At 33.3% G+C, this 18,805-nt stretch overlaps 1 protein-coding gene across 2 annotated transcripts in view; it reads left to right on the top strand.

Moving 5' to 3' along the window:
• The window catches only part of TTC28 (tetratricopeptide repeat domain 28), a 577,193-nt gene that overhangs the window by 35,067 nt on the left and 523,321 nt on the right, over positions 1–18,805 (top strand). For both annotated transcript variants that reach the window (XM_036993107.2, XM_036993106.2), the window contains exon 2: positions 5,102–5,380. In XM_036993107.2, coding sequence (XP_036849002.1) covers positions 5,102–5,380 — 279 coding nt within the window. The remainder of the gene's footprint in view (positions 1–5,101; positions 5,381–18,805) is intronic.

The raw sequence follows: 18,805 nt of genomic DNA, 5'->3' as shown, positions 1-18,805 counted from the left end.
TTCAGTTTCATTTCAGTAATTTTAGAATTTTATTTCGAACATTTAATACTTTGATTCACCTCTTTTTATGATATAAAGGATAAGTATTTTTGTTTGTCATTTGAATGATCAAATCTTATAACAGGGCTAGAACTATGTTAATAACTGTATTTGGCCAAATATTTTGAGCCCATCTGGTCCATACATGTTATTGACACTCCCTGTACCCTCTTAAGATGAACTTGTTAGAGGGTCAGAGGAAAATATCAACAATGTTAATATACATTGACATGAATAAACTGTATGTATATGAAATATGTGAGGGGAGAAAGAATATCATAATCAGTCTAATTAAATGAGTAGTTCAAAATTTTATTTTTATCTCTTAAGTAGTACTATTCACTTTAATAATAGTCTCTGAATTTAATGTGGCCAGTTATTCCAAGTACTATATATATACTCTGAGAAATGCATGCACAAGTCTTTTTTTCTCTCTATCATGCTTAAGTTTATCAATTGCAGAGAAGATAAAAACTAGGTAAATTATATTCCTTTATTAAACCATACACAGAAAGTGCTATTTCTTCATCTCCTAAGGACCAGGTTGTAAGCAGTTGAGCAGGCATATTTTGACAAAGTAGAAGCTTTTGTAGACAGTTACTAGAGTGCTTTTTTCTCCTAAATTTGTGGATACTTTGTGGTGATGATGGTGTTAGAGTTTTCTGCACTAGCACTAGCTTTTCTGTGGTGTTTTTCTTTGCTCTCAGAGGCCATATTTAATAGTTTACATCAGTGTTTCAAATAATTTCTGCTATAGCTACAGACTCCACTAAAAAGGTTCTTTAATCTCATAATGTAGGGTATCTCCCCTCTCAGATTCACAATGTGCAAACAAAAGCTTTGAGAGGTCTTCCACTAAAGTAGAAGCTATTTAACTAGCTTCCAGTTCATTCCAGTATCCTGAGAACCTAGGGATTCCTTGGTATATACTTTGGGAAAGGTTAGTTTATATTATGGAGATAACAGAATGCAGAACCTTTCTTTTCTTAATTTGATTCTTATATATGTTTGCAATGAACCAAAATTATTACTCTGGTAAGTAGGGAATGCTGTAATAATAGAATCTTATCTTCTTCACTTTTAGGCTACATATGAACCTAATCATTTTACTTTTTAAAGGCTGTTACAGCTATTGTTCTATCATACTCCTGAATTTTCAAATATAGAACTTGTTTCTATAACTTATGGCTAGTTCTGCCTTTAAGTAGAGTCATGTTAACTACATTTTCCAAAATGAAGTCAGTCTTATTCAGGCATACCCCATTTTATTGAGTTTTGCTTTATGGTGCTTCACAGACACTGTGTTTTTTGCGAATTGGAGGTTTGTGGCAACCCTGTGTCTAGCAGGTCTGTCAGCACCATTCTTCCAACAGCATTGGCTCACTTCTTGTCTCTGTGTCATACTTTGGTGATTCTTGCAGAATTTCAAGCCTTTTCACTATTTCTGTATTGGTTGTGGTGATCTGTGGTCAGTGGTCTTTGATGTTACTATTGTCATTGTTCAGGGTTGCCGTGACTGTGCCCAAGAAGATGTGAGCTTACTTGATAAGTGTGGTTTGTATTCTGACTCCGTCACTCCCTGGCTGTTTCGGCATCTCTCTCCCTCTCCTTGGGCCTCCCTATTGCCTAAGACACAACAAAATCGAGGTTAGGCCAATCAATAGCTCTATAATGGCCTCTAAATATTCAAGTGAAGGAAAGAGTCACGTGCCTCTCACTTTAAATCAGAAGCTAGAAAGGATTAAGCTCAGTGAGGAAGGCGTGCTGAAAGGGGAGATAAGCTGAGAGTCAGGCCTCTTGCACTGGACAGTTAGCCAGGTTGTGGACGCAAAGAGAAAGTTCTTGAAGGAAATTGAAAATGCTTCTCCAATGAACACAAGAATAATAAGCAAGTGAAACAGGGTTATTGCTGATACGGAGAAAGTTTTAGTGGTCTGGATAGATGATCAAACCAGCTAGAATTCCCTTAAGCCCAAACCTAGAGCAAGTCCCTAACTCTTTTCAATTCTATGAAGGCAGAGAGCGGTGGGGAGGCTGCAGAAGAAAAGTTTGAAGCTAGCAGAGGTTGGTTCATGACGTTTAAGGGAAGAGGCTCTTTTCCATAACATAAAAGTGCAGGTGAAGCAGCAAGTGCCGATGTAGAAGCCGCAGCAAGTCGTCCAGAAGGTCCGGCTGAGATCCTCGATGAAGGCGGCTGCGCGAAACCACAGATTTTTCAGTGCAGGTGAAACGACCTTATCCTGGAAGAAGATGCTGTCTCGGACTTTGATAACCAGAGACAAGTCAATACCTGGCTTCAAAGTTTCAGAGGCGGACTCTCTTGTTAGGGGCTAATGCCGCTGAGAACTCCAAGTTGGAGCCAGTGCTTATTGACCATTCCGAAAATCCCAGGACCCTTGAGAATTACGCTAAAGCTACCCTACCTGTGCTCCGCCAATGGCACAACAGAGCCTGGATGACAGCCCTTCTATTTACAACATGGCTGACTGTTTCAAACCCAATCTTGAGACCTACTGCTTAGAAAAAGATTCCTTTCAAGATACCACTCTTACTGGTGATGCTCTTAGTTACCAGAGAGCTCTGATGCAGACGTAGGACAATATTCCACAGTGCTGTTTTCATGCCTGCTGTCACAGTGTCCATTCGGCACTTCATGGATTGAGGGGTAATTTCAATTTTCAAATCTTCATTATTTAGGAAATATATTTCATAATGCTATAGCTGCCATAGATAGTCATTTCTCTTATGGGACTGGGCAAAGTAAATAAAAAAACTTCTGGAAAGAATTCACCATTTTAGATGCCATAAGAACATTCATGATTTATGGGAAGAGGTCAGAATGTCAACATGAACAGGAATGTGATAGAAGTTGACTTCCAACCCTTGTGGATGACTTTGAGGGATTCAAGACTTCAGTGGAGGAAGCAACTGCAGATAATGTGGGAAGATCAAGAGAACTAGAATTAGAAGCCCAAAGATGTGGCTGAATTGCTGCAGTCTCATGATAAAGCTTTTAACAGATAAGGAGTTGCTTCTTATGGACGCCCAAAGAAAGTGGTTTCTTGAGATGGAATCTACTCCTGGTGAAGATGCTGTGAAGCTTGTTGAAATGACAACCCAGGATTTAGAATATTACATAAATTTAGTTGATAAAACAGCATAATGGTTTGAGGTTGACTTCAATTTTGAAAGAAGTTCTATTGTGGGTAAAGTGCTATCAAATAGCATTGCATGCTACAGAGAAATTGTGCATGAGAGGAAAAGTCAATTGATGCATGTGACTTCATTGTTGTTTTGTCTTAAGAAATTACTATAGCAACCCCAGCCTTCAGCAGCCACCACTGGGATCAGTCAGCAGCCATCAGTACTGGAGGCAAGTTCCTCCACCAGGAAAAAGATGATGACTTGCTGAAAGCTCAGATGATGGGTAGCATTTTTTAGCAATGGAGTATTTTTTAATCTATGTATACACATATTTTTAGACATAGTGCTGTTGTACACTTAATTGACTACAGTGTAGTCAGTTATATACTTTGGGACATTTAAATGTTCTGGGAAACCAAAAAGTTCATTTGATTCACTTTATTGTGTTATTTGCTTAATTGCAGTGTTCTGCAAATGAAACCATGGTTATCTCCAAGCCTATATACAGTGTCAGTGTCTTACACATTGGTTTGATGATGTGGATAAAATAATTAAAAATCAAGACTGGTCAGTAAAATTCTGGTTGTTTGGTAGATGTTACATAGTCCATTTCAAATACTGATTCATGGTGATCATCATTACAGAAACCGACTAACCAACCATCCAACCAAGCAGAATACACGCTGGCTAGCTACGTCCAGTGCGAGGAAGGTTAGGTGTATGACTAGACACTCATTTTTGAAAATTCTAGGATATTTTAATGTTTCAAATTGTCCTGGAACAGGACATGATACCCCTATAATCAGAGGAAAAATAGTGGCTTCCTATGGAGGAGATTCTTCCTTCTGTCTGCAGAATTTGTTCTTTTTCACTTAAATACCTCTGTGAGGAGTTTATTACTTTTTTATGTATTGTTGTGTTACATATCACATCTGCCATCTTTTGAATGGATGGACTGGACTTAGTCTTAAAGAAAGACATGGGGAAGAAAATTTCACTTTTCATTTCCATTTCACTTAGGGCAGCCTGCTTAGAATTGCAAACTGTCTCTCCAGATTTGGCTGTCTTAAGTTTCTTCCCATGGGACTATAATGAAGTTCCTAATTTTCCTGTTTTAAAAATGAATAACGTTTGACTCATTCACTCCCTTTGGCTTGGAAGATCATTGCTATAAAGTCATAGAAAACTTACTGATTTGGAAAAATCAACATAAAAAACAGGTCTTAAATTGCCAAATAAAATTTACAGCAGATTTTTTTCTTTTTGGTGATCTCCCAAAACCGGTGTTTATCTTTGAAATTCCATGGTAGTAACCAAATTACAGTTGCCAAATTTCCCACTCTAAAACAATTCATTGGTACATTAAAATTTATTTTTTTTAGTGTAAAACTTATATATGCTTACTGCCTAACATTTGGATATGAGAAAATTTAAAGAAAGTAAAAATAGCCCATAATCTTACATCCAAAGATAATTTGGCATACTTAATATTTTGATCATGTTCCTTACATTAAAGTATAACCATCTGAACATAGTTGAGATCATATTATATACGTAGGTTTGTATTTTGGCCTTTCCCTCAGTATAAATTTAAATTGCCAAGGAAAAGCCTTTTGCCTTCATTCATTCTCTCAGTCAAAAAATGAGTATTTATGTAAATATAAACATGTTTATTATAGCTATGTGTATATATACGTGTGTCTATATATATATATATATATAAACATACATACATGTATACATATGCATTCAAGGCCCTGTATTGACTGTTTCTTGGAGAGTTTATTGTCTTTCAGGGCACAAGAGTTAACTATAATATAAAGCAGACCGTGAAGAATGCCCATGTTCTCTAGAAGTTCAGACAAGCAATCCCTCTGGATTATCTGAATTTTGACTCACAAAGTTTCTTTGTTTGTAGATTCCTCTCTTTGGTGTTAAACCTATTGGGCGGAGAAGCCCTGATGGACCAGTGCTGAGCAAAGCTGAGTTTGTGGAGAAAGTTCGTCAGAGTAACCAGGCCTGTCATGATGGAGATTTCCACACAGCTATCCTTCTGTACAACGAAGCCCTGGCTGTTGACCCTCAGAACTGCATTTTATACAGCAATAGATCTGCAGCCTATATGAAAATCCAGCAGTATGACAAGGCGCTGGATGATGCAATCAAAGCTCGACTTCTCAATCCCAAATGGCCAAAGGTAGAAATTTCATTTATGTTCACAGAATATTTTGTACTGATTTCTTATTTTAATGTAACATTGAATTGACTCAGTGCAGTTATTATATTTTAATAGTCTGTACTTCAGTAAAATCTAGAGTAACTCCATTAACCAGTAAACCAATGAAAGGCTTCCTATTTTATGCTTTCTGTGTCCAAGTTTAATTCTTATCTGTATGTTTGAGGTTTGAACTTTTTTCACTCCACTTCTTGATAGGATACATTCTAGTTATTTATGTAGGTTTTGGACATCTCTCTTTTTTTACACAAAAGTTTAAGATGGAATATGATGATCAAGTTTCTTTCCTTCAATTTAAAATCATTGATTTTATTCCGTGTCAATGACTACTTGTTTTCAGAATGGTATTTAATCAGAAAACCTTTTTTTCTCGTAAGTCATTGTAATTATCTACATTCCCCTGAATAGTTTAAGGCTTAACTTGTTATCTTTGTTTTGTACGTATTTTATTTTCACTGTTCCTATTCACCACCTTACTACCAGTTTATTTTAGAAATCATTTCTTAAGATGTGATTGAAGTGTTTGAGTTGAGATATTGTTTTATTGAACCACAAAGCCATGTGATCCCATTCTTTGCTTTCTGCTGGGTTAACAAAGGTTGATGGACATTTACTAGAGATTTAAAAGAGCTTCTTATTGTCTTATTGGTAATATGTCATAGTCATATTACTTTATACCTTAATTCTGGTAGTTCCTTTTGGCTTCATCCAGTGGAATAACCAGTATTGCTGTTGTCTCACGAATGCTTTAGTATTCTGTAATTCCCTAAAGGATTTCTTTCATAACTATCATCATTGTAATGAGACAAAATATGTTTTAAAAAATTGTTATATGATGCTACTTGGGAGTTAGAATGCTGTTTTCAAAGGACAGACCTAAGTTCAAATTCCTTCCCTTGTATTAATGACAAGATGGCTTTGGGTAAATCTCTTAACCTCTCTGGGGTTAAGATGAATGGGGTGGTGATACATATCTTGTAAGGTTATTTAAGAGTCAAAGATAACTTATTACTTGTATATAGTAGGTGTTTGGTATATAATAACTATTATTGTGACATTTTTATTAAAGGTTTAGTTTAGTAAATTATTCTAGCAAGGCTTGTGTCTTTTTCTTTTCTCTTTTAAAGTCTGTCGTTGGTGCAATGAACCTGATAAATATAGAGAGCTTAGTCTTCATATTAAGTATGTCAATATCTTCCTTTTTTGGATCTACTTATTTTGTGTTCTGAACATCTTTAAAGTTTTTCCTTTTTGTATGTAATTTCCACTTTCTCTTGGCAACACCTTGTGATTTAACACAAAAAATGGCTGAAAATGGTGTACTTTTATGATCATAGATGAAAAATAAACCTCTTAGGATAATTTCTATCAACTTTTAGTCTGATATTTTTCCTCCTTATAATAGTGAAATTATTGTGTATTTACAGTTTGCATTAGTATTTTAAGTCCATATTTGGCTTCAAGCAAAAGTAACTTAGGAACATCTAAAATTACATATAATGTAAATTAGGTTTTATTATTGAAATCATGAAAGGGTCTTCCTATACAATATAATTCATAATAAGATTAATTTATAAAGAACTTCCCACTACTGTATAAAAAAGTTTCATTTTATAAAAATTTGATTTTATACTTATTTTTCTAAGAATATATTTACTATGTAAAAGAAGGTTCACTCATACTCTCTTGTCCTAAAGATATGTCTGGTAAATTTAATTCCTTTTTCTTTCTTTATTAAATTTTTAACTGAATAGTTGACATACGATATTATATTGGTTTCCGGTATACAACACAGTGATTCTACAATTATATACATTACAAAATGCTCACCATGATAAATACAAAGTTACCATCTGTCATCATACAAAGTATAATATTATTGACTACATTTCCCTATTCTGTACTTTTCATCCCTATGACTTATTATTTTAAATTTGGAAGTTTGTACCTCTTTATCCCTTTCACCTATTTGGCCTGTCCTTTCACCCTCCTCCACTATGGCAACCATCAGTCTGTTCTCTGTATTTATGAGTCTATTTTTGTTTTGTTTGTTTGTTCATTTGTTTTATTTTTAGATCCCACATATAAGTGAAATAATATGGTATTTTTCTTTGTCTGACTCATTTCACTTAACATAATGCCCTCTGGTCCCTCCAGGCTGTGGCAAATGGCAAGATTTTGTAGCCGAGTAATATTTCAGTGTGTGTGTGTGTGTGTGTGTGTGTGTGTGTGTGTGTGTGTGTGTATACCAACTTCTTTATCCATTCATCTATCAATGGACACAGGCTGTTTTATATCTTGGCTATTGTAAGTAATACTGCAACAAACATAGGAGTGCATGTATCTTTTCAAATTAATGTTTTCACTTTCTTTGGGTAAATACCCCAAAGTGAAATTATTGGATTGTATGGTATTCCTATTTTTAATTTTTTGAGGAACTTCCTTACTGTTTTCCGTAGAGGCTGCACCATTTTACATTCTTGCCAGTAGTGCGTGAGGATTCACTTTTCTGCACATCCTTGCCAACACTTGTTATTTCTTGTCTTTTTGATACTTGCCATTCTGACTGGTGTGAGGTGGTATCTCATTGTGGTTTTGATTTGTAATTTCCTGATGATTAGTGATATTGAACATCTTTCATTGTCTGTTGGCTGTCTGTATGTCTTTGGAAAACTGTACTTAGGTCCTTTGTCCATTTTTAAATTGGATTATTTGTTTTTCTAATGTTGAGTTGTAATGAGTTCTTTATTTTTTTGATAGTAACCCCTTTTTAGACATATTATTTGGAAATATATTCTCTCATTCAGTAGGTTGTCTTTTTCTTTTATTGATGGTTTCTTTAGCTGTGCAAAACTGTTTTAGTTTGATGTAGACCCACTTGCTTATTTTTGCTTTTGTTTTATTTGCCTGGGGAGACATATACAGGAAAAATTTGCTGATGTTGATGTCTAAGAGTTTACTGCCTGTTTTCTTTTAGGAGTTTTATGATTTCAGGTCTTACATTTAGGTTGTTAATCCATTTTGAGTTTATTTTTGTGAATGACATAAGACAGTGGCCCAGTTTCATTCTTTTGCATGTAGCTGTCCAGTTTTACCAAACTTTTTATTGAAGAGGCTGTCTTTTCCATATTTTATACTCTTGCCTCGCATGGTGTAGATTAATTGACCATATAAGTGTGAGTTTATTTTTGGGCTCTCTATTCTGTTCCATTGATCTCTGTGTCTGTTTTTGCACCAATACCATACTGTTTTGATCAGTATAGCTTTTAGTATAGTTTGAATTCAGGGATTGTGATACATCCAGCTTTGTTCTTCTTTCTCAAGATTGCTTTGGCTGTTTGGGGTCTTTCCCATACAAATTTTAGGATTATTTGATCTAGTTCTATGAAAAATGTCATTGATATTTTGATAGAGATTGCACAGAATTTATAGACTGCTTTGGGTCACATGGGAATGTTATCAATATTAATTCTTCCAGTTCATGAATATAGTATATCTTTCCATTTGTTTTTGTTGACTTCAGTTTCTTCATCAGTTTCTTATAGTTTTCAGAGCATAGGTCTTTCATCTCCTTGATTAAATTTATTCCTAGGTATTTTATTCTTTTTGATACAATTGTTTTTCTTTTAATTTTGACTTTCCTAACTGATTTTTTCGTTATAATACTTTGCCTTTCTGAAATCTTTCTCCAAAATATCATGTTTGTCTAGTTGATATGGGAAAAAAGCATACCACAAACACCTCCTCTTTTTGCATGGATTTAAAACTCTTCCCATATTCTCATTCACTGATTATTTATGATGACAGAATCCTGTCACTGATGGCAGATTATTATGCCTTATTTGTCAGGTATCATGCTGGATGACAGTTACATAGAAGAAAAAAATGTTAAAAAATATCTTGGCCTCACATTTCCTTTTGGTTTATCTATATTATAATAGTAACAAAATATAATAACTTTTACTGAATGCTTATTTATAGAAGGATTGTCTAAATTATCTGTGATATCAATTTTATGCTCACAATAATCTTATGAAGTAGATATTATTATTATGCCAACTTCACAAAAGAGAACATTTATATTTAGGGAGAGATTAAATAAACTGTCCAGAACATCCAGCTAGTAACTGGAAGAGTTGGACTTTAACCAAAGTCTGACTGATTCTAAAGAATTTCCCAAAGGAGTCCGTCAATTAAGAAATCTTAAGAATTCAGAATTCTCTATCAAGTTTTAACAGTATGTTCATATTCATATGATGTTGGGGAGACTATTCAATTTTCATTTACTGTAATATTAACCAAGATTGTTATTTAGCTGTGTTTTACTTGTCATTATAAGTTAACAGTGTTTTAGGTCCCAGAACTTGATAACAGAAATACACAAAATAATGTTTTTAAGCTCCATTTTTATAGATAATCATAAGAGTATGCATTTATTACACACCTCTTGGATATATATACTTTTTATAATTTCAAATAATTTCTTTAATAAGAAACAAACTTTTTTATTGAGCATTTCTATGTGCGGGTACTGTTATAAACCTTAGTGGTTCAACCAAGAGCAAAGCTACAACTAACATTCCAGTGGGGAGAAGCAGAAAATAAGTAAGATAACAAATAATTTATGAAGCTATATGAAAATGTTTGAAAATGATAAGTGCTGTGAAGATAATTTAAAACAGACTAAAGGGAGGGACTGAGAAAAGAGAATGACAGAGTTATGGGAGAGTTTATGGGAGAAGATTCAGATTCAGATGGAAAGATAGAAGCAAATGTAAAGATCTGGGCAAAGTCTGTCTGGCAGAGTAAACTGTTAGTTTGAACTTTGCTAATTGAAGAAAATAGCATGAAGGCCAGTGGAGTTTGGTGAGTGAGTGAAAAGGAGATGGTCAGAAAGGGTTTGTTGAGGTCGGCGGGAGCCAGGTCATGTAGGGCCTGGTAAGCCAATATAAGGGGGTAATAGTTTATGCAAAGAGTAATGGGATATCATTGAAAGGTTTTAACTGAAAGATGGACATTTAATTTATGGTCAACCTAATTAAAGGTTTTGAATATGTTTGATTTCCACATTGTGACATTTCATATTTCCTTCTTTTGATTTCAAATTTCATTCCATTGTAGCTGGAGAACATACTTTGTATTGTGTCAGTCCTTTTAAGTTTATTGAGGCTTGCTTTTTGGTCTCACATATCATTTGTTGTCAAGAATGTTCCATGTGCACTTGAGAAAAATGTGAATTCTGCTGCTATTAGTTGAGATGTTCTATGGATGTACATTAAATCTCATTACTTTATATCATGTTCAAGCCTCTTGTTTCTGTATTCATATGATGAATGGTCCTATTCATTATTGAAAGTGAGATATTGAAGTCTCTAACTTTTATCATTGAAATTTCTTTTTCTCCCTTCACTTCTGTCAGTTTTTTCTTTTTGTATTTTGGGGGCTCTGTTGGGTACTTGCATTTTTATGATTATATGTCTTCCTGAAAGATTGGTCCTTTTACCATTACAAAATATTCTATGTCTCTAATAACAATTTTTCTCTTAACATCTATTTTGTCTGTTAGAAATATAGCCGCTCTGCCTCTCTTTTGGTTGCTGTTTGCATGGCAAGTCTTTCCCCTACTTTTCCTTTTGACCTGTTTCTGTATTTGAAACTAAAGATAATATCTTGTAGACAGCATATGGTTTCATCATTAAAAAAAAAATGTATTCTATCAATCCTTGTCGTTTTATTGTAGTGTATAATACATCTGTATTTTATGTAACTGTGGATTAAGATAGGTTTTTCTCCTGCCTTTTGTTGTTTTCTGTATCTTAATTTTATGTTTTTATGTGTCTTTTTCTGTTCTTCTGCATTGCTTCCTTTATGTTAAGTAAATTTTTTTTTTTAGTTTACCATTTAAATTCCCTTGTTTCTTTTACTATATGTTTTGTAGTTATTTTCTTGGTGCCTACCTCAGGAATTATAATTGACATTTTAATTGAAAGCAGTGTAGTTTGGATTTTTATCAGTTTAATTTCAATATTATACAAAAACTTTGCTCCAGTGTAGCTCTACTTCCTTTTCCTGCCTTTGCACTTATTACTTGTCACACAAATTACATCTTTATACATTATAGGCCATCTGCATAGTCATATATTTTGTTTTATGCCATAGTCTTTAAAATCATACAATTTCTATCTCTTTATTGATATTCTCTATGTGGTGAAACATTTTGCTTACTTTTTCCTTTAATTCTTTAGACGTGGTTTTCTTTAGTATTTTGAATATGTTTATAATAGCAGATTTAAAGTCTTTGTCTATTAAGTCCGACATCTGGATTTCCTCAGACACAGTTTATATTGCCTGCTTTTTTTGCAATGTGTAGGCTGTACTTGTTTCTTTGTGTGTCTCAGAATTTTTTGTTGAAAACTGGACATTTTAAGTAATACTATGTGATGTTAAAAATCAGATCCCCAGCCGTCCCATCCTCCAGTGTTCATTGTTGTTGGGTAGCCCTGCACATTCCTAGATTTCCAATGTTATTCTAGAGTATTTCAAAGCCCTGTTTGAATCTAATTCTCACAACTTTTATGTTTTTTCTTTATCCTCTTGTTTACTGAAGTTGTACTGCTGACTTAGGCAGCTGTAATGTTAAGCAGTTGTCATTGGTTCTGTTTGGCATGCGCCCTGAGGAGAGGGTTGTTTACACCAAGCCGTCTCTGAGTCAGGTCAAGTCAAGTCCTGTGAGTGGAGCTTTCTTAGGGAGCCACCAGACAGGGCAAATAGTGGTACTTTTCTGATGGGGTGTTTTGGGGAGCTCCATACCATTCTGACCCCTCCACTGGCTCCCAAGTTTCTGGTTTTCACAGGTATCTTGTTTAAGAGGCTGCTAGTTTTCAAGTCTACCACAGAGCTGTAGGAAGGTGGTTAAAAATAGTGTAAGGCAAAACACCACAAACTTGCTATTTTTTTTGAGATTCAGCTGTTTATCTGGAAGAAATATGTCTTGGATTGCTATAAGTTGTTTGCTAATTTCCAGAATTCTGAAAAACTTAATTTTGACAAGTTTTGCTAGTGTTTTCATCACTTTCATGGAAGAGCAGATTTTTGGAGGTCCTTACTCTGCTGTTTTGGAAGTGCTTCTCCATAATTTTATTTATGGTAAAAAAAAAAAAAAAAGCCACACAAACACTATGAGGGAAGCAGAAAGTAGGAGGGTGAAAGTAGAAGCAGACAGACCAATAATGATGCTAACTTGGACTAGGGTAGTGGTGGTGGAAATGGAGAGAAATTGAGGGACTTGAGTTATGCTTTGTGAAGACTCACTGAACTGCATAACCATAATGCTCTCACGGATCCTCAGAACAATCATGTTGTAGATGGTATTGTCAGTTTTATAGTTAAGGTGTGGTCAGGTAGAGTGAATTCATTGCCTAGAGTGAGGGAGTAAAAAAAAAAGCAGGCTTAAGAATTCTATTTACCTGACTCCAAATACTCTTAGTATGTGTGCATTCTGCCTCCTGATATTAATATTAAAATCATGAGACAAATATTAAATTCACAAAAAATATTTACAATACTTTGTCTTCCTTACATAACTCTTTTGCGTAATTTTATTCTTGTTTTAAAGAGGTGAGAATTTAGTTATTCAGAAGCTTTTCATAGACGGTTGAAATGATAATCAGAAAGGGGGATTTTCATATGCAAGAATGTGACACTTCCCCTAAATTTTAGTGAAACTCTGCATTCTGTCATAAGCAAAATCTATCAAAGCCAGCTGTAGCTTCTTTTAATGTTTTAGATTTCATTACCAAAACAAGTGTTATTACCATGATATATCTTTGGGAATAAATGGTTTCTTGTTATTCCTATAGGCCATTATTTTATATGTCTTAAACACATGATTTTGTGACAGGCTTATTTGTATGCATTTGAAGCTATGTTTCAAGTGTTTTGGGTTAATCATGAATTGTACATGTACATGCACACATTATTTTTAATTATAAAAGTAACTCAAATTGCTTTTGGAAAAAATCTCAAACAATAAAAATTATATTCCTTTTATCCATTGCTCATCCCCTTCCCTATCCTCCATTCCCGCATTCCAGCCCTAGAATTAGCTTTTTAAGGCCAATCTGAATATTTTTTGAGACCATTTGCAATATTTCTACAATTCTACACATGTACACAGGTGCTCACATACATATACCTACATACATTTTTAAGAAAAGGGATACTTTTTAAGTGTAAGATATGAAATGTGTTTATTTTTCTCTGTTAATTTATATACCTAATTATTTTTTAACAGCTATATAGTATTCCACATTTGAATATGCAGATTTAATATTTTTGGTTTTTTTATTTAAGAAGATAAAAATCTCTAATAAGAGATGAGGTAAAAATGGTTGAAAGGTTTCTATCTTTTTTTGGGTACATGTAAGGAGTCATGAAGTAGTTTTTGTTTCTTTGTTAGTCAAAAAAGACTACAAACAAACAATACAAATAAAAGCGGATTTTCTAGTTGTCATCATTTGATTTGTAGCTTTTTCTATTTGGCTCTCTTATACTCAGTGGTTATTGTTTACTTATGTGTACATTTAGTCTATATTATTATTGATTTGGGATGAAAATCACAGATTTACTGAGAGGAATTTTTCTCATAAACATGAGCCCGAGGTCATGTAGAGTCCACAGCATTTCCTCGCAAACCTGACTTTTGTGGGATAGAACCAACTACTTGAAGATGGGTGCTTTGTCCTTAGGAATTGGTTCGGGAAGTCTGACGAGAGGAAAAGTCTTGATATGAAAGAAATTCATGAGATAAGAACTCAATTATTTAAATTCTCAGGTTTTTTGGTCATACTTCATTTCAAGAATGTTGTTATAACCAAGTTTTAAACATATAAGTAACAAGTTTCAGCTTATAACAAGTAACCAGCTCCCAGATACTATGTATTTATTACTAAGGAATTGAATATATTGTTTTAAGTGGAATTGAAGTTTTGTTGTTGTTTATACTTGACAATTGATTAAACCATAGATAAATACTTTGTGGGTGATAGTATTTAAAATGTATTGGGATGCTCAACTCCTAAAGGTTTTTGTTTGCCTTTTTTCCTGTAATAAAAGTTTGTTGGTATTTTTATGTTAATGAAGGGAACACTATCCTTGGGGTTTCCACAGTCATTTCATTAAGTACTTTTCAACAGTCTCAAGAAAATTTCAGGTAATAAGTTATGAAAGCAGCTTCATTTCTTTCTCCATGAAAGAACCAGTGACAAATAGTTTTTCCAAAAAAAACCTTAAAATAATAAGATTAATAGATGACCAATATATCTAAATAAAATTAATCATTTTTAGAAATTTAAGTATTATTACTACTACCAAAATTGGAACATTCTTCTTTAAGTTTGTTACTATACCCACACTGGAAGTCATTGAATAAATCTAGTCATTGATTAAATTATTATTTTTTCTTACTGGAGATTGGCTAATATTTTACTAGTGTTACTTGTACTGTTTCAGCTTTGAAGAGGGCTGTTAAAAGCATTTTATTTTAAAGTTACTTGTAGATATTTTCTAGAATGTTTGCATTATTACCTTCACTTGAATTATCTGAAAAGCATACTTTCTAGTTTAATTTAAGGGAATTATTTTTCTTGCTAATTGAAGTACAGTGAGGGTTTTAAGAAATGAAGTTAGAATGGCTTCATGTATTTTTTAGTTTAGATAATTTTGGAGATGTACTATACTCTATTGTGAAAGCATTTCATTTATTTTATTTTTAAAAGCTTTTTATTTTGAAATAATTTCCTCTGTTTATTAGTTTAGATATTTCTTTTTAAATGTACTATGCTCCATTGTCAAATACGCTATAGATTTTGTTTACTTTATCTTTATATTCTTAATTTTAAATATTGTGAAACCTACAGAAAAGTTGAGATTCGTTCGAAGGACTCCTGTATATCCTTCATTCTAGATCTCCAATTGTTAACATTTTACCATATTTCACTTACAATTCTCTTTACTTATTATTATTATTATTATTATTATTATTATTATTATTATTATTATTATTATTTTCTGAACCTTTTGAGAGTAAGTTGCAGACATGATGTCCCCAAACCCCTAAATCCTTCAGTATGTGTTGAGAATGCTGATATATTTATCGCAGTATAATCATTAAAGTAAACATATTATGAGTTTCTCAGACTTGAGCGCCCTCTTGTGTTTAATAGTTGAGACTCTTCTACATGATGTGGCTTTCAGTAATTTGATGGGCTAGGGTGGTGTATGTACATTTTTTGAAGATTAAAAATTTTCAAGTAATTATGATGATAAATATTCAATGCATATTACCAAATCTCATTATTATAAGAGGAAAGAAGGTAAGTGTTTCACTGGTTCTGTTCCCTACATTTACTTTCTCATATACAACATCAAATTTTATTATATTTAATGAATGCATTTATTGAAGTATATGTTCCTGAGAAAAATAATTTTTGAAAAGGCTAGGAAGATTTAATTATAGTATTATTTTTATAAGAAGGGTCTGTGACTGTTGTAATCTGTGTTGGGTGATCAAGCTAGTAAGTGCTTGGCACATTATAACCAATAAATATTTGTTGAAAATAAGAATGGAAGTATTATAACTGATAACTTCCATTTTCTTCTTGACTGAATTGATATTAGTTGGATAACTGCTAACTTGCTATATGATGAAGGTAGTTTTTGTTTCTGGTTCCAAAAACACCTGGAGAGCAAGTGACTTTTGATTTTTGGTCAGTATTTAATTGAAATAGAACTTTTATATCTCATAGTACTTAAAACCATATTAAAATCTCAATCTACAGCCTTCTTCTAATTGACATGGAACCAGGGTCCCCCTTCCCTGGACCCTTCATGGACTGAGTTATTTTGATTGATTTTGTGGATCCCATTAGAATTACATCAAATTGGATATACGCATATGAGCCATTGTCCCAAGCTGACTTTAGAAGCTCAGCAAATAGTATCATAAACAAAAAAGCATTCCTTTCAAATGGGAGGAATTAAAAAGGTGATTTTTATAAAGAGTTTCTTACCAAAGATTCAGAATTTGAATTTGAGAATGCCTTGCCTGCCTACTAGCTAATAATAAACCTTCTTAATGTTTGATTTGTATAAGTAATTATGGGCTAAATAGTACAATTAGAGATGGAGTTAAAGGGCTTTGCTCATATAAAGCCATATATATATGGCTTTCTTGATTATATTCTCAAATTTAGTACAACTTAGCTTTTAAAGACTGTGATGTAGGATTCTTCATGTAAATTCCACATAGTTCTGTAGCTATAGTTCCCAGAGTAGTTTTATTCTTGATGTTAGTGTTAATTTGTCCTGTACAGAAAGAATCTTGCCTGTATGCCCGTCCTTATAATTTCCATTGAACAAGCATTTCACTGATAGTTTTGCCATCTACCGAGTCACAAATTCAAAAAGAAATTACTTCTGGAAAAAGTTACTCAACATAGAGGATATTTTCCTGAAGCATGAATAACCACACCCATAATCCTGCCCATTTTATTCTTGTTGTATGTAGTATATAGATTTATGTTTTGATCTTCTTCTAACATTGACCTCACCTTTAGATTTAAGAGAGGTCACTTTCTATGCACCACCTGGATAGAGGAAATTTTGCTGTCTCTCTATATTTAGGATAGTCAATAAATTATTTGACAAATATTTAGTAAATAGTGATTGCATGCATAGCAACCTGTCAGCTGTTCTTTAGTTGTGCATTCCATAAGTAATGCACTTTGTAGGATTTATCTTTAAACAGTTTATACTATATATGTAGAACTGTTTACAGCTTTCACATTGCATGTACATTTATTATTTCATTTTTTTCATTGTTTCAACATTGTGAGGTCAGCACGATAAGCATTTTTAACCCTCTTTTACATATAAAGAAAACAGATTTGGAGGGTTGTGACTTGACTAAGTAAATTGGTGGGTGTGGAAGTTCCTTGTAAAATATAAAAGGCCAAAAATGATAAAGTAATAATTATTATTATCTATTAGACTGTTCTCACACTGAAGTCTTTTAAAATCCAATATTCATTCTTCCTATATACTATATATTTTTCTGTATAGATGTATCATAGTGGCTAGTTGCCATACTGCTAGTGGCCAGTAACCCTGCTTTTCTACAATAATTTTGTCAGTATTCACGGTGTATTGGAAATAGTGTAGTGTGTATCACAGTGTAATACTCACTTACTTCATCTGTTTTCTGCCTATATTTTGGAGACAATTCTTAGCCCTTTCTACTATCCACATTTTGGTTTAGGAAGCAGGTTAAAAAATGTTTAAAACAAAGCAAACAAACTAAAATAGGAACTCAAAAGCTTGTATACATAGTTTCTTTTGTAGGGGCTTGGGTGTTATTACAATGTAGTATTAACTTCAGTTAAAAAACAGGGAGAGGAGGGAATTGAGGGGTATTATGATTAGTACTCTTGGTGTTGGGGCAATCATGGGGAAGACAGTGTAGCACAGAGAAGACAAGTAGTGACTCTGTGGCATCTTACTACACTGATGGACAGGGACTGCAGTGGGGTATTGGGGGGACTCGATAAATGGGTGAATGTAGTAACCAAATTGTTTTTCATGTGAAACCTTCATAAGAGTCTATATATCAATGATACCTTAATAATAAAAAACAAAAAAATGAACAAACAAATAAAACAGGGTGAGACATGGAAACACAAAGTAGAATGGTGGTTGCCAGGGGTTAGGGGAAGTGAGAAATGAATGGTTCATTGGGTATAGAATTTCAGTTTTGCAAATGAAAAGGTTTGGAAGATTTATTGCACAACAGTGTGAATATACTTAACACTATTGAACTGTACAATTAAAAATAACTAAGGTGGTAACTTTATGTTATGTGTTTTTTTTAAACCATAATAAAAATATTAAAAAGGTAGAAAATACACAAAGTTTAATACATCAAATTTCTAGGAACTTATTATCTAGAATGAGCAAATGATATTTTCTCCACGAGACTATTTGTGATGTAAATTGACTATTTGTGATGTTAAATTTAACTGAATCTTGGTGTTATGGCCTTGGTATAAGCCTTGAGGCTTTTACAGCACCTGTGTCATCTCAAGTGAAATATAAACCTGCCCTTTAATTTTTAGGCTATTGCTGTATTTTGTTCAGTGAATATGGTGAGGAGTGTTCTTGTTTCTAAAATGTATTTTTAGAAAATGTATTACTTTTTTTCATTCTGGTTTCTCTAGTAAGAGGAAGAGACTTACCATATTTAGTGACATCTATACTTTAACTCAGGAACCTCCTCTCCAGATATCTGTCTGGCACTCATCATGAGCTATTTGGAGATATCTTAGGCTTTGT

Source organism: Manis javanica, chromosome 15, assembly GCF_040802235.1.
Source record: "Manis javanica isolate MJ-LG chromosome 15, MJ_LKY, whole genome shotgun sequence".
Classification (NCBI taxonomy): Eukaryota; Metazoa; Chordata; class Mammalia; order Pholidota; family Manidae; genus Manis; species Manis javanica.
This window is presented reverse-complemented; position numbering and strand designations above follow the sequence as displayed.